The sequence below is a fragment of the Xylona heveae genome (assembly GCF_001619985.1).
Source record: "Xylona heveae TC161 unplaced genomic scaffold L228scaffold_5, whole genome shotgun sequence".
NCBI lineage: Eukaryota > Fungi > Ascomycota > Xylonomycetes > Xylonales > Xylonaceae > Xylona > Xylona heveae.
Window position 1 is genome coordinate 1,013,688 of NW_017264197.1, and position 14,847 is coordinate 1,028,534.

Genomic DNA, 14,847 nt, shown 5'->3' on the forward strand with positions numbered 1-14,847 from the left:
ACCTATGTGTGAGTACCTCGCTTGAGTCTTGGCAACCCACACACAAAGGGCTGGCTCCCCCTGGGTTCTGCCAATCAACACCCACACACAACGTCAAGGCCCACCCTTATTTCCGTCACTCACCAACTGTATGTTGTCCTTCTCCTTCTCTTACTTTCCCCCCTTCATCACCAGTCAAGCTAGAACCGTTCCATCCCACAACTGTCAACTTCACGATCTTCTCCCAAGTCGGTCACCTTTCGGGCACTCAGCTCCCCAGTTCTTTTCAACTCTCCCTCCTTTCAAGCTCAACGTTCCTCTCCACGCAGGCGGCATCACCCACCTCGTGTCATTCAAATCAGATCGGCAGACTATCCAAGTTCCACTAGGACAGCTTTCCCGCTTCTAGTGTCATCTAACCCCTTTCCTACACGCGATCCTTTCCATCTCTGAGGCAGTTCTCCCATCTCGCGAGTACTTCCTCGGTCAAATACATTTCAAACGTTCGCGTCCGTCAACAGAAAGACTAGAACAATCATACAAAATGTCCGCAAGTGCCGTCGACAGCGCCACCGCCTCCATGGCCAACACCACCCTCAATGAGCCTTCCGCCTCCGCTGCTGGTGCCAACATCGGTGCAGGCGGTGAGAAGCCCATCGATGCGGCTCACAACGAGGCCGTCATCGCCAGCGCGGCCGAGGGTCGGAGACTCTACATTGGGAACCTCGCATATGCGACCACCGAGGGAGAGTTGAAGGAATTCTTCAAGGACTACCTGGTGTAAGTAACTGCCGTCTTTCGCGTCGGACATCCATGTCTCTTTGTCGCCGCATATCACAGATGCTAATAATTCCTGTTTTTAGGGAGTCTACTTCCATCCCTGTCAACCCCAGAACCACTCGTCCCGTCGGCTATGCCTTCGTTGACCTTTCCACTCCCTCAGAGGCTGAGCGCGCTATTGCTGAGCTCTCCGGTAAGGAAATCCTTCAGCGCAAGGTCTCCGTCCAGCTCGCCCGTAAGCCTGAGCCTGCTGGCGAGAAGGCCGAGGGTGCTCAAAGTGGTGGTGAGGGTCAGAACGGCGAGGGCCGTCGTCGCGGTGGTGGCCGCGGCCGTGGCCGTGCTCGTGGCCGGGGTGGACGTGGCGGTCGTGGTGGTCGTGGTGTAAGTTAGACGATTTTCCCCCCGATTCCAAAAAAAAAACGAAGCACAATTGCTAATTTGGGGTTTCAACGATCAACAGCAGCGTAACGCTGAGAAGGATGAAACCGCTCCTGTCTCCGCTGAGGGCCCTACCAATGTCCCTGGTCAGGTTGCTCCCTTGACTGAGACCACTAACGAGGCTTTGACTGCTGAGCAGGGTGCTGAGGGCACCATCACCGTCGATCCCTCGAAGGACAAGGCCCAGCGTGCTCCCCGTGAGCGTAAGGCTCGTGGTCCCCCAGAGGACGGTGTCCCCTCCAAGACCAAGGTCATGGTGGCCAACCTGCCTTATGACCTTAGGGAGGACAAGGTATGATTATCTCTTCTTTGACCACAACTTTCTGCAACATACTGACGCCGTTTGCTCTGTAACAGCTCAAGGAGCTCTTCTCCGTGTATGAGCCAGTATCAGCCAAGATTGCTCTGCGCCCTATTCCCCGCTTCATGGTCAAGAAGCTCCAGCAGCGCAACGAGCCCCGCAAGGGCCGTGGCTTCGGTTTCGTCACCCTGGGCTCTGAGGAGCTTCAGCAAAAGGCCGTTGCCGAAATGAACGGAAAGGAAGTTGAGGGCCGTGAGATTGCTGTCAAGGTGGCCATTGACAGCCCCGGCAAGGAGGACGATGCCATTGAGGGTGCTGCTTCTGTCACCGAGGGTGAGCAGAAGGAGAACGGTGTGGCTCCTGCGGAGACCACTGCTTAAATTCCTTGTTTCTTTTTCGTCGTTACAAAATTCCACCACACCAACCCTTCTACTATCTCTCGTCTCTCTCTTCCCCTCTTTCCCTCTTCTCTCCCCTTTTCCTCCTGTGACGTCCAATACTCTTTTTGTTCGTCCCTGTCTTAAGTGTGGTTTAGAAATGAATGGTGTTTGGGTGATGGGTTAGCTTTGGGTGCATAAAACTGTGGGCAGCGGCCTGTCAGAGACGGTGTCGATTACAGCCAATGGTTAAGCTTGCTTAGATTCTGAAAAGAAATGAGCCTTTTTATTTTTCCTTTTACCTTCTCTTCCTTGACTCTTCTCGTCTCATTTTTCACTTTCAAAAGCTGTGTTATTATCGTCCCTTTGTACCCCCTGCTCTCCTATTGTTGTATCATTGCTTGTGAAGGAGATTTTGTTTCTTTTCGAGATGTCTTCGTGTCTGGAGCGTGCACGTTGTGCGCTCTTTTATCCTTGTCCAAGACCCAATCTTGATGGGGACAATGATGTGGAGGAAATGAAGGTGATAATAATGGCGCCGTGGAGGGTTGATTGGTCGAGTTGAGTCGAGTTGAGGGTTTAAGGGTCAGAGCATGGCAAATTCGTTTGTCGGTTTCTCCATCTTGGTTGCTCGTTTTATTTCTTTTGTCTCTTTGCAATCTTCATTCTCTGCCTCTGACGGTTGCCCTCCCGGCAGTATGCAATGCGTTTCCCTTTGACGATTCATCCATCTCCCCTTTCCACCGTTTCATTCAAGTCTTTTCCTTAGGACATTTTCACGGGTCTGTTCAAAAAGACTTTTCCCCTTCTGGACTTGTCATATTCCTCGATTCGTTCTATTCTTAACCCTCTTACCCATTTTCATTCCGCTCGCTTCCTCAAAGTCTACCATCCTATCCACATCACAAAAAACACTCTCTACCTCACGCTTTCCCACAATAAGAACACACGCATTTTCTCCGCGTGCGAGAATATCGTTGTATTTTAACGGACATGATTAACGACGAAATAAAACTTCTTCTCGAGATGCATTTATCTTCTTAAGGAGAAGGAAATAAAATGACCTTTTCTAATAGTTCTTTTCTTTTTTTCTGATGGTTTTGGTTCATATTCTTGTCCAAACAGTGTCGCGTATTTATGATATGTGCACATGTTTTATTTGCCATATTTCTTGCTACGTTACACGATCGACATGATGAACATGAATTACAAAACCAAGCAACGGCAGCGGTAGTAGAGACATACCTTAACTACCGTACCCAACACACTACTTTACCTTACTTACCTTACTTACCTTACGTACCTACTACCCGTTTCTTCTGATACGACTGTCCTTCCTTCCATTCATCGCCGCATTTGCATCAACTTATCAAGCCATACATCCCACACATCCACACATCCACACATCCGCCCAGAACGCTTTCCGTCTTCCAGGACATCTTGCTCTTGAACATTAGGGATACGCATAAGGCGAGTAGATACGGGATAAGCAGAACATTACGATTTCACAACATTACAAGTTCGCAGATACGCAAATACGCAATACGCAGTCCTTGCAAGTCGAGAAGTGTATCTGGTTGTATACCTGCCTTGACTGAAGAAGAGAAGCGAAAGATATACGTCAAACGACGAAGAGAAGATATACCTTAATGATGAAGAGAACCTTAGGAAATGCCTAAGACGAACCCTAAGATATGCCGAAGACGAAGACAACCCTGTGTGGTGATGACCAGTTGTAAGCGTCTGGCTTGAGAAAAGGAAAATAAAGTAAAAAATATAAAACAAGTTGAAAAGCTAGCTAAGTACCTAAGTGCAGTATAATACCTGCGGTGTAAACTTCTGCCAATGATGTCGTCCCGTCAAAATATAGTGACAATCTCTATACGATTTACTAGGTGCTCAGTATTGTTGGTTTCATCGCATCAATTTAACTTCAATCTGAATCTCACAATCAAATTGTTCTTTAAGAGTCGTCGAACTGCGCAGGACAGCTTGTCGCGTAGAAGTCGAGGAAAGAGTACAATGGAAAGAACAGAAAAAGAAGAAAAATATCTCCAAAGGGGAAATAGGATGGTATGATTAATAAAAAAAAATAAACAACTGTTATTATAACGTTCTTTAATTATTGCTAGAGATTTTACATTGGGACATCTTCCAATTTATCTGCAACGCCAGCTGCTCCGCCGGCTGTAACTTCGCCAGGGGGGACGGTACCTGGCCCACCTGCAACGGGAGTGGTGCCACCACTTCCACCGCCAGCGCCACTCGTTGTGCCGCCTCCTTCTCTGCGCACGCGAGCGCCTTCTTTGAGTTTGGACCAGCGCTCACGATACCGAGATACGACTGTGCGGAGCTTTTCGTTCTCATGAGCAGTCTTTTCGAGCTCGCGGCGCGTCAGACGGAGTTGTTCTTCAATCTCACGAAGTCGGTCTGCATCTGAGCCTGGAGCTGTGGATGCTGCTGTGGCTCCGACAGTAGCAACGCCTGCTCCTGTTCCAGTGGTGAGACTTGCAGGCTTTGATTGCTGCATTTGAGGCAACATGTTGGGATGCATGGCGCGCAAACTCTGCTGCAGAGCCAAGGAGGAAGATTGAGCATTGGCTTCCCACATGTGTAGTCGACGGCTAAGTGTGTCTGAGAGTTGTTTGAGAGCTGAATTCTCAAGCTGGAGCTCTTCCATAGTCTTGTTTGCTCTGCGAGACGTAACACCCAGTCCTATTCCGGATGCTGTGCCTGTCGCCGCGAGCCTGCTACTACTCGCCGACCCTAAGCGGCGGTGTAGGTTGGGCGAGCTAGGCTGAGGGCTCTCTCGGGCATCCACGAATTCGTCCATTTGATCATCACCGGCTTCGCTGGTGCTGCCGAGTCCCAAGGCAGAGTTACGGGCGCTATCCTGTTCTGCGCGGGAGAGGATCCCCGCATAGCTGATTGTGCCGCCGGTGGTGGGTACTACGTAGAAGCTTTCCGCGCCGCCAAATGGTCCGCTTGTGCTGGCTCCGTTCTCTTCACGGATGGCGCGCAAGGCAGCGCGAGAGAAGAGCTTGGTGACATCGGGATCGGCCGATGCACGTTCTTGTTTGTCGGGTTTGGCAGCTGTCTGGACCTGACTTGGTCGTTGCCGTTGGACTAGTTCTTGGGGCGGCGCGGGTGGAGCGGATTCCTCGCTGGTCAAAGGAAGTCCGGCAAATGCAAGCGGAGCGGATAGTCGAGATAGGAAGCCTTCAAATGTCGAATAAAAGCGTTGAAAAGGTTCGTCGTTGGAGGCGGGAATCTTCTTGGAAGCTGTATTGGCTTTTTGCTTCTCCACCTCTCGAGTCGGAGATTGTGCAGTAGGAGAATCTTTCAAGCTTGTATTTGTCATGAGTTTGGGTGGAGACTGTGCGCCAGCCTTTTCCGCATTGGAGGAATTCGTTGCCCGTGTTCTGGCCTTGGCGGGACCTGACACTTTTCCTCCAGCATGCTGTGCCGTGAGCGTGGGAGAGACCGGCTGGGCTCGTCTCTGCTGGTTGGCGGGAATTCCACGTGCTGTGGCAAGATTGCTGGCTATGGACGAGCTCAAGTCTCTAGTGGGTGCACGGGAAGGTGTAGGCAAGGATGGAGGCTGCTGTTGCTGTATTGCAGTTTTCAGGGAAGATGGCGATTGGGCAGGAATCGGTGACCCAGGCTGGGGGGAAGGCACAGAGGTTGCGGCATCTGAGGTTGTGTCGACCTTTTCAGAAGGCCCAGCTGATGCAGTGGGAACGGAGGATCTGAATTTTAGAATCTGTGCAAGCTTCTGGTGATGCTGCTCGAGCAGTTGCAAGGTGCGAAGGGCCTTTGCGATAAGCATTATCAGCACATAGATCGAAACACCGTGTTGTCGTCTTCTATTTCACCTCTGCATCGTTGCTTCCTTTGGCAGCGTGTGCAAACTCGCCGGCTGCCAATTCATGTTCCTCGCTGGCAGCAGTGGCATTTGACTTATGAAGCTCTTTGACAGCACTTCTCGCGTGGGCATGAGCCTATCGGGTGTTAATTAACAGTCAGTGAGATACAGGAGCAGAGAAGTAAAAGAAAGTGTCTTACCAACGTGAGTGGTGCAGCTTCCATGATGATTTGAGTGGAGATAAATTTCCTATCTCACTATTCACAGATTGGCCATCTTTCATTTAGAGATATGCAAGGGAAACATGAGACCACAGTGCAGTTGCGTGAACGTGAGAGAGAGTTCCCATGTTTCGCCAAAAGTGACGTTTTTGGGATGGTGAGATAAGGCGGGCAGGTGCTCGTACCGTGTAATAAGATAGGTACTTTGGATCCAGGGCGGAGGCGTTTAGAATCCGGGGTACCGAAGAAACGCGGGAACGAAGAAGGAAGGAGCGAGTCGGGAACCAAAAGAAATCAGGAAGGAACGACCAGAAACGAGTCGAGACGAAACCCCGAGGGCGAGCGAAGGAGGGAAACAAACTGGACGGATGGGGCAACTGCGTCACGACTCTATATTAACCCATAACTTAGGTAGGTAACTGCACCTAGTCGGTTTCTGCCCCTCTACCATCGTCATCAACCCCCATCACCTTTATGTATCGTCACTCTTCTTGATTCATATCATACCCGAGTTACTAGTTGTTCGTCCTTGCCTGTCCTCTCTCGTTCGCTCTCTACCTACACTGCCACTCGCTTTGTACCCACTACCAGCGACATCCCCACCACGAGGCATTGCGGCTGAGTTTACTACGCCCTACCATCTCCACGCAGAGACCTCAACTCCCGATCGATCTAAACGCAACTCCCCCTCTCTTCCATTTGTCCTATGATCAACTGATTTGTGGTTATGTGACTGGAGTGCCCTCCTCCATCTACCAATCTTTGGTGATTCAGTCATGGCCACCACCGACATGGAGCCTCTCTCCCCTCAGTCGACGCGGAGCTTGTCGCAGAGCGTTCTAGGACTGCGGGCACACAAGACTTCTAGCCTTTCAGCGCAATCTCTACGCAGCAACGACGATGCCACTCCTTCGCGACGAAATAGTATCCGCTCTTCGATTGATTCGACAATGGATAGACTAAGGTCCCGCGCAAACAGCGAACAGGCCGAACGAGGAAGCTTCTCCAAACTTTTGCCAATCAAGAAGGATCGCAGAAGAAGACGCTCACGACGGGACAAGGAGAATGATACACAATCCTCAACGGAAGAATCTCTACGAGGCCGCAGTCTTGAACCGCGACTTGATTCCACTCAAGGAAGTGCCGTTGTTGATGATGTTAGTGAGGGCAACAAGAGCAGTAGCAGTCTGATGACCTACGATGAGTCGGAAGTAGATACGTAAGTTTTTTTTTTCTTTTTTGGAAATCATTTGTGCTTTTGATCTTGCCTGCAATTATTCATTCATTTATTATTTTCGCGGTAATACATGTCTATTCTGTTTTGGCGATGGCAAGAGAAAATGGATGACGTTGTTTGGCTCGGTCGGCGACATGGGTGCCCGAGGGCCTCCCATATCCACAGGGGTCCACTGGAAGTCCCCGAAGCACAGGTGTCGCGTACGCTGGCGTGCACAGCTGCCACCTCCAGTCCTCTGTGCCATGAGGAGAGAGGTACACGCACTGCTCCACTCAGCCACCTTGAGTAGGGGTCTTTTGGCACTGCCTTCCACCGAATCTCACCTGTTCTTGCTCGGCGCCCTTGATCCATTCGTTATTTTTTGAATGTTTTCTTTCCCTTTTTGTGACTATAGCATTTGCTTGTGATATCCTTCTGCTTGCTTGACCTGGCGAGGGCACCATGTGGCTTTGATCATCCCAGCATCTCATGGTTGTTTTTCACCGCTTTTTGAGTTTCCACATGTCAATGTTGCTGATGATGATACCTCACTCATAGATCACCGACAAGGCCAACCATTACCCCTCACGACTCGCATTCGGGCTACCTCACCCTTTCATCCCCCTTGATCAATGTGTCTTCCCATCCCGACGAAACACAGGCGCCGGCTCCATCAGGCGAGACAGAGAACGACTCTGCAGTCAACACCCTAGAACTTCCTGCCCCTGTCCAATCACCAGCCACCTTGGCCGCACCCAAGTCGGGGTCCCGCTCACGCTCCGTGTCTCCCCTGGGCAAAATTCGTACTGCATTTTCGTCTTCGAAGGGCATCTCGAGCACTCAATCAAGCCCCGATCGTGCCTCAGTAAAATCGTCGGGTAGCGGAAAGGAAAGTGCAAAGCGGATCTCAACTTTTTTCGCATCGAGGAGCCGTCGAAACAGTGTGGATTCGCGCACAACTTCCAAGCCTGAAGAGAGCACAACTTTAATCCCTACTACCGAGGACCCCACGTCGCCATCAAAAGAGCCTTCAAAACAAGCACCAAAAGAGCGAGCCGGTCCGACACCCTTGCCACAATTAAGCATCTCTGCAGGCAAAACCCTAATCAAGGACGCTCCTGCTACGACCATTACTCCTCCCACGCCCACTGATCCTCGTATACTACCGTCTCCGCCGACCTCTCCTTCCAAAGAGCCGAGTAAGCCTGCCATCCAAGTCACATCACCGCGGTATTCTGGATTAGGCTCCAACCCCAATATCGTCACGTCCCCGTCGGGAAACATGATATCACACCGTCGAGTGCGCTCAGCATCGGCAGCCAATCATCCAAGTAAACTCTCGCACTCCATCACGCCGCTTACGCCTACGGTTGAAGAACCGCTTACGCCCGGCGGCTCACTCTCGCCATCAGCAGGTGCCGGCGGCTTCTTCTCCACAATGTTTACCGCCGCGCAAAATGCGGCCACTTCTCTCACCAACAGTCTGTCGAACACGTCCGTTGCTCAGCAGAGCCCCTCGAGAGGTCGTGCGGGTACTCCCGTGGCCGAGAGCCCACCAATACTGGAATCCAAAGAGGAAACACTAGTGCCTGGAGAGAAAGGCGAGGGCTCACCTACCGATGAGCCCGTACCTGAGCCGAAGAAACTGGCCGTTGAAACACTTGGTATGGGTGATTTGAGTCTGAGTCACCTGGGCATACCAGTCGATTTGGCTCCTCCGGCAAATGATACAACACCGAGTGGAAAGACGGAGAGGACATCTATAAGTCCAAAGCGAGGCCGATCGCGCACGACTACCCAAATCGAAGACTCTCTTCGGCGCGGCCATGATCACTCTGCGGGAAGAGCAATAGCGGCGGCTTACGCAGCGTCGGTTGACAGTGCGCCCGTAGCTAGGCCACGCTCGCTGCATGAACAGAGCCTCGCTGGGGCTGATGGTGCCTCGCTGAATGGAAGTGAGCAAGATAACGAGAGTGTCATTAGACGAACTGGTAGTGTTCGCAGTCGCATGGCTGGACGAAATCGCAAAAGTTCAGCCGCGACCAATACTACGTCTTCGACTGCTGTTGGAGGGGTTAATCCCGCCGCTTCTGCCAGCTTGCCACGCCTGACTGGTTTTGCGGTGGCAAGCAAGAAGAGAAACAGGGATTTTCATCAATTGTTTCGAAGCGTCCCTGAAGATGACTATCTAATCGAGGACTATAGTTGCGCGCTGCAACGGGAAATCCTTTTATCCGGAAGGCTTTATGTGTCAGAAGGACACATCTGTTTCTCGAGCAATATCCTGGGGTGGGTCACGACATTGGTCATTAGCTTTGACGAGGTCATGTCGGTCGAGAAAAAGAGCACTGCGATGATTTTCCCTAATGCCATTGTCGTTCAAACGCTACATGCCAGGAATGTCTTTGCAAGTCTTCTCAGTCGAGACGCTACCTATGACCTTTTGGTAGGAATTTGGAAAATTAGCCATCCCAGTCTGCGCAGTTCACTGAATGGCGTGCGGCTAGAAGAAGCTGGAGGAGGTGACAAGACTGAAAAGGCCGAAGCGAGTCCGAGCGAAGTTGGGTCTATCGAGATGGATGATGAGGATGAAGAAGAGGTCTACGATGAAGACGCGGATGACGACGGTCTTGGCAGTTTTACTGAGCCTGGAGATGGCAGCGTTATCGGCAGTGAGAATGGTGACGGAAAAGTACTCAGCCGAAAGACCTCCATGAACATTGGTGCCTCCGCGGGCGGGACAACAAATGGAGCACAGACCAATGGCGATACGACTGTATCTGCCAACGGTCTGGCTGGGGGTAATGATTTCCCCGGTCCTGCAAGTCACGCACCTACCGAATGCGGTGATCAAGACTCTCACTATGACAAGACAGTGAAAGATGAAGTTATTCCTGCTCCGATAGGAAAAGTATACACCATGATGTTTGGCCCATCATCTGGTGCTTTCATGTCGAAATGGCTTACGGAAGATCAAAAGGTGCTCGAATTGCAGCTTGATGATGATCAGAAGGGTTTAACGGATGACAATCGCACGCGGACTTACTCATATATTAAGCCTCTTACTGCATCTATAGGACCCAAACAAACCAAGTGCATTATTACGGAGACCCTCGATGCACTTGATTTAGAAAAGGCGGTATCGGTGACGGTAGCAACACAGACCCCTGACGTTCCTAGCGGGAATGTCTTTAGCGTCAAAACAAAATATTGTCTTTCGTGGGCACCCGGCAACTCCACTCGGCTAGTGATGAACTGTACCATTGAATGGACCGGAAAGAGTTGGCTCAAAGGTATGTGCCTGGATTCTCTCTGGAAAATTAGAGCTGCTTTTACTAATATTTAATCTCATTCGCAGGCCCTATCGAGAAGGGCGCAAGCGATGGACAAATGACATATGCAAAAGATCTCTTTGCGGCGCTGCGTGCAGCTGTTTCGTCAAGGTCTCGTGCTGGCACTATGACCTTGAAGCCAAAGGGCAAGAAGGGTCGCAAGCGACCTGCAGCAGAAGCGGCCATCGTTGCTGCCGCTGCCAAGGAAGCCGAAGCAGCGGCGAAGGCGGCGAAAGCTCGAGAGAGCTGGGGTATTCTCGAGCCACTGCGAGGGCCGTTGGGTCCTGTTGTCGATCTTCTGAAGCCTATATTGACCGGAAATTTCGTTCTCGGAATCATGTTCATCCTTTTGGTAATGATATGGATCCGGCAGTCTCGACTCACTGCGATGACATCTGGAGGTGTTGGCATAACCGGCCTAGGAATCCCGGAGAGAATTGCCGCATACGAAGAAATATGGGCCAAGGAAGAAGGCGAGTTATGGAATTGGCTCGAAGACCGTGTTGGTCTTGCAGATATTGCAGCCCCTGTTATGGCCGGCCGTCGTGACAACGAAGATGACAAACAATCCAAAACAAACAAGTATCGTGAGGGACTATCGCGAGGAAATGAGCTAGCAGCAAGACTTGCGGCAGAGCGAATGCGGGAGCGTGAGGTGGACGATGCCATCCGAATTACCGAAGAGAGATTACGTACATTGAAGGATGTTGTTGAGCGAAAAAGGGCGATGCGCAAACAATCTGAGCAGCCTGGGGCCAAACAGGCATCAAAATCACAAAAAACCCATCTCACTGTTTGAGAAGAGACGGTAAACATTTTGGCACAAAAGCTGCACAATTTTTTTTCCTTCTTCTTTTACTCATTGATGGCCAATCTTAAGCGTCTTGTATATAGCTGAGGGCGCTGCAATCACTCCGGTGCGTTGGTTCCTTTCCGTCAGATGCATCGTGAAACAACTGTTCTACGATGTTCAGGGACGAGTTCTTTCATTTTACATATGAAGCGTCTTTTTCCTTTGTTAAATAGCGGTAACGGTGATATGGTGCTTTCACAGCAGTGCATTATCGTTAAATTTTTGTTTCGGGGCGCGAATTCCGATACCCTTTAGGGAGATAGCATCAATTCAGGCGCTAGTGGTTTCAAATATCAATCTCTCTTTTCTTTAAATACAAAATCACCTCTTGTACCTTGTGGCTTAAGAAACTCCCATAGTGCATTTTGTGGAGCGTATGTGATGGTGGTACCAAACCTTTTCTGTTTATGAACTTCCCCTTTGGGGCGAATAAGTTAGGCGGGACTTGCAGAATCACATGCATCCTGGGGACTACCGAGGGTAATCTACGAAATCAGCCTCTGGCGATCTTGCTGCAAAACCGATCACTTATTGTGATGTTGATTGGAAGAAAACAGCTCGGTCTACCATTGAAGACTGGGTATAATTCTATCAAAGTACTTCTAGATCATTGCTTACAATTTTATGCCACCATTTGATGACTGATAGAGTGACTCTTGTTTCATTCCGCGCTGACCGGCTTCGAAATTGACTCTTTGCTTTTCTTATCCATCATATTATTGATCTATTTTGGTCAGTATGGCTACGCTATTTACCATACCCATCTCATCAACACTGTCCTCGCCCGATGGAGAATCACCTGGCTCGGCTTCAGGATCAAGTCCGGCTGCAGCTCCTCCAGGGTCTCCAACGGCCGGTACCCAGAAAGGATGGAATATCACAGTCACTCAACCTTCCCCCAAAATCTACTTTATCAATTTCGGTTGTCCCCCAGACAATCGACTATCTGTGTCCTTCTGCAACGCTCTTCTGCTTGCTCTTGATATTTTGGAATTTAAACATCCTCGTGGAGTAATCGTCACAACCTCGGCAATTCCCAAGTTCTATTCAAATGGATTGGAGATTCGGCAGGCGCTGAGCATGAAGGGCGGCGCTTACTGGGAAGTTTTGTACAGTGTTTGGAGGAGATTACTTACGTGAGTTGACTTTGACCACTATTCTTTTTATTTTATTTTCTTTCTTTTTCCCTTTTTTGGTGGAAATGTAGACTGCCTTTCATATTGATCACCTTTCGTCAATCTTCATTGGTTTCCTCTGTATCCCCTTTGCGAGGATCATTCCATTTTCTCCACTAGACATATGCAAATTTTGCTCATGAGATAAGGTTTTTTTGCTTGCTGAGCCCTGATAATATTATTCCGAATGGCCTTGTTTTCGGCCTAAGATATCGTACTGTCTTCAATTCAGAGCTTGTGCTGGAGATGTATACAGCTCTTACGCTGGATACCTTTCAATTGACAACTATCAAGCTATCCTATGCCTACAATTGCCCTGATCAACGGGCACGCCTTCGCCGGTGGCCTCATGCTTGCCATGATGCACGATTATCGCATCCAGAACCCTCACCGGGGCTTCCTTTGCCTCAACGAGATTGAGCTTGGCATGCCTCTAAAGCCACCCATGTCGTCTATTTTCCGGCAAAAAGTCACGTCTCCTGGGACATATCGTACATTAGTGCTCGAGGCCAAGCGTTTTGGTGCTTTGGAATCGCTCAAAGAAGGCCTGGTTGATGGGCTAGGCGGTGTTGATGAAGTGCTCACGTTTATCGAAGAGCTCAAGCTTCTTACGAAGACCGAATCGCCAACTTATGGTATCCTCAAGGAAGAAATGTGGAGGGAGACGGTGGCATATTTGGATAATTGGGAGGGTGAGGAAAAGAGACTTCAGCGGTCGGCTAAACGGAAGGATGAGAGAATGAAGGAGGCAAAGGAAAGAATTGGAAATTGGGAAAATGCGGCTGGGAAGTCGAAGCTGTAGAATGTTTATTGATCGAAGTTGATGCTTTTACGAATGAGTGCTGGGCGGGATCGAGCACAGTATTAGCTTTGAGACCAGTTCCGCATCCAGATTTTCTTGTTTGTTCATGAATATATTCATTCTCTTCTTGTTATTTTTTTAATTTTGAAGATAAATTTTCTTCCTTGGCTTCTTATTTGGAGGTATTTAAATCGTATAAAGGAGTGATGTCTTATTCTTGGATGATTTTGCTAAATTATCTCAAATTATTCTATTAATCAAGCCGAAACGGGAGATGATCTTGCTGGACAAGGTCCAATATCTTCCTTGGCTAAGGTAGGTATGTATCACGGGGAAATGCTAGAAGAATGACGCAATTCTCAGGATTGGGATATGAACACTGACTTGTCCGAATGAGCTGGTCGAAAAACGAAAAAGTGCATCCAATCTAGAATTTTTCATTATATCAATCCTCCTTCGATACATTACTTGATCGATTCTGGAAGGTCTTTGTACCTGTCTGTCGGACAATAGCAACTCTTGGGTAGGTGGTGATGCTACCGGGTACGCTGTGCTACCCCTGTCAAAGATATGATTTCGGTGTGGCTTTTGGTATCCTCGTATCAGAGGGAGTCGTCATGTCGTATCACCACAACTCACCTTCTCTATCTAGTTAATCTGGCTAACTCACTACTGTGTCGCAGCCTTGGATACCCTTGCATATGTCACGGCTAGACTTGCTTGATCATGACTGTATTCAGTTGAACGGACAAGCTTCCTAAAATCAGTCCGCGATATGACCGAGCGACTGCGAAGGAAATAGCCAAAAAAAAAAAAAAAAAGGAATTTTATGTTCAGAAGTTTTGTGTTGGAGTACTGGTACAACCGATTGATAAAATAGAAACATTACCAATGAACGATTCTCCCGACCACGTCGCATTTGGTCCCTGGATCATGGTGGAGGTGGGTTTGCCGAAGCTTGGCCTGAACCCTACCCGCCGCCGACCAGAGAATGCCCCGCATCAAGATCCCGGAAGGGGAAATGCTTCAACCATCCTGCCGACCTTCCCATCTTTCTTATGGTCCTTTCAGCCCCCGAACACCCTGGCCATTTGCTGTGATGGCGGACCACTCACGGCTAGCAACGCTTGAAAGCTGACACTACATCCGACCGGGAAGGTCTTCCGTGTTTTAGTGGGTTCAAGCATTAGACTCATTTGTTACGATTGCAGGCTGAAGTGCTTTATCTCGGCCAAACACTGAGCTTGCTTGGAGTCCTACCTGCCCTGCGCCTGCATACTCTGGTAGAGGGAAGCTGGCCATGCTGCAAAATGATGTTACCATTGTTGACTAGGCTCCAGAGCCGCCAGGCACCTGGACGCAGTTCACCTTCTTTTATGCTCCCCTCACCCCAAACTGAGAGATCAAGAAGCTAGTAATATTTTATTTTTTCCCTTTTCCATCACACCCTGCAACGGTGTAGTATTCTCGAGCTCTCTCTTTTTATTGCTTTTGATTTCATTGCTTCT

The 14,847-nt window shown here is 49.5% G+C and overlaps 4 protein-coding genes across 4 annotated transcripts; 3 read left to right on the plus strand and 1 right to left on the minus strand.

The window, feature by feature from the left end:
* Positions 1 to 523: 523 nt before the first annotated feature.
* On the plus strand, positions 524 to 1,878 carry L228DRAFT_238720 (RNA-binding domain-containing protein; the record flags this gene model as incomplete). The annotated part of the gene is made up of 4 exons (XM_018331073.1): positions 524 to 759; positions 843 to 1,140; positions 1,220 to 1,489; positions 1,555 to 1,878. 4 exons carry the CDS (start codon positions 524 to 526, stop codon positions 1,876 to 1,878), a joined length of 1,128 nt encoding a protein of 375 aa, XP_018188368.1.
* A 2,064-nt stretch (positions 1,879 to 3,942) lies between these two features.
* Positions 3,943 to 6,135, minus strand: L228DRAFT_247202 (hypothetical protein). The gene is made up of 3 exons (XM_018332588.1): positions 5,941 to 6,135; positions 5,751 to 5,876; positions 3,943 to 5,689 (listed from the first exon to the last, which is right to left on the minus strand). The coding sequence occupies exons 1-3, from the start codon at positions 5,962 to 5,964 to the stop codon at positions 4,013 to 4,015; spliced, it is 1,827 nt and encodes a 608-aa protein (XP_018188369.1). The 5' UTR covers positions 5,965 to 6,135; the 3' UTR covers positions 3,943 to 4,012.
* Positions 6,136 to 6,298: 163 nt separating this feature from the next.
* L228DRAFT_247204 (hypothetical protein) lies at positions 6,299 to 11,647 on the plus strand. Its single transcript, XM_018332589.1, has 3 exons — positions 6,299 to 7,180; positions 7,736 to 10,470; positions 10,536 to 11,647. Exons 1-3 carry the CDS (start codon positions 6,738 to 6,740, stop codon positions 11,306 to 11,308), a joined length of 3,951 nt encoding a protein of 1,316 aa, XP_018188370.1. The 5' UTR covers positions 6,299 to 6,737; the 3' UTR covers positions 11,309 to 11,647.
* A 242-nt stretch (positions 11,648 to 11,889) lies between these two features.
* On the plus strand, positions 11,890 to 13,711 carry L228DRAFT_247208 (putative carnitinyl-CoA dehydratase). Its single transcript, XM_018332590.1, has 2 exons — positions 11,890 to 12,498; positions 12,832 to 13,711. Exons 1-2 carry the CDS (start codon positions 12,101 to 12,103, stop codon positions 13,337 to 13,339), a joined length of 906 nt encoding a protein of 301 aa, XP_018188371.1. The 5' UTR covers positions 11,890 to 12,100; the 3' UTR covers positions 13,340 to 13,711.
* Positions 13,712 to 14,847: the final 1,136 nt, after the last annotated feature.

Excerpts from the sequence above, each read along its gene's own strand:
- L228DRAFT_247202 (XM_018332588.1), bottom strand. The coding sequence starts at position 5,964 with ATGGAAGCTGCACCACTCACGTTG. Across the intron at positions 5,877-5,940 it reads AAGCTGCACCACTCACGTTG|GCTCATGCCCACGCGAGAAG; the intron begins GTAAGACACTTT and ends AACACCCGATAG. Across the intron at positions 5,690-5,750 it reads AAGGAAGCAACGATGCAGAG|GCCCTTCGCACCTTGCAACT; the intron begins GTGAAATAGAAG and ends CTTATCGCAAAG.
- L228DRAFT_247204 (XM_018332589.1), top strand. The coding sequence starts at position 6,738 with ATGGCCACCACCGACATGGAGCCTCTCTCCCCTCAGTCGACGCGGAGC. Across the intron at positions 7,181-7,735 it reads GATGAGTCGGAAGTAGATAC|ATCACCGACAAGGCCAACCA; the intron begins GTAAGTTTTTTT and ends CCTCACTCATAG. Across the intron at positions 10,471-10,535 it reads CGGAAAGAGTTGGCTCAAAG|GCCCTATCGAGAAGGGCGCA; the intron begins GTATGTGCCTGG and ends TCTCATTCGCAG.
- L228DRAFT_247208 (XM_018332590.1), top strand. The coding sequence starts at position 12,101 with ATGGCTACGCTATTTACCATACCCATCTCATCAACACTGTCCTCGCCC. Across the intron at positions 12,499-12,831 it reads GTTTGGAGGAGATTACTTAC|CTATCCTATGCCTACAATTG; the intron begins GTGAGTTGACTT and ends ACAACTATCAAG.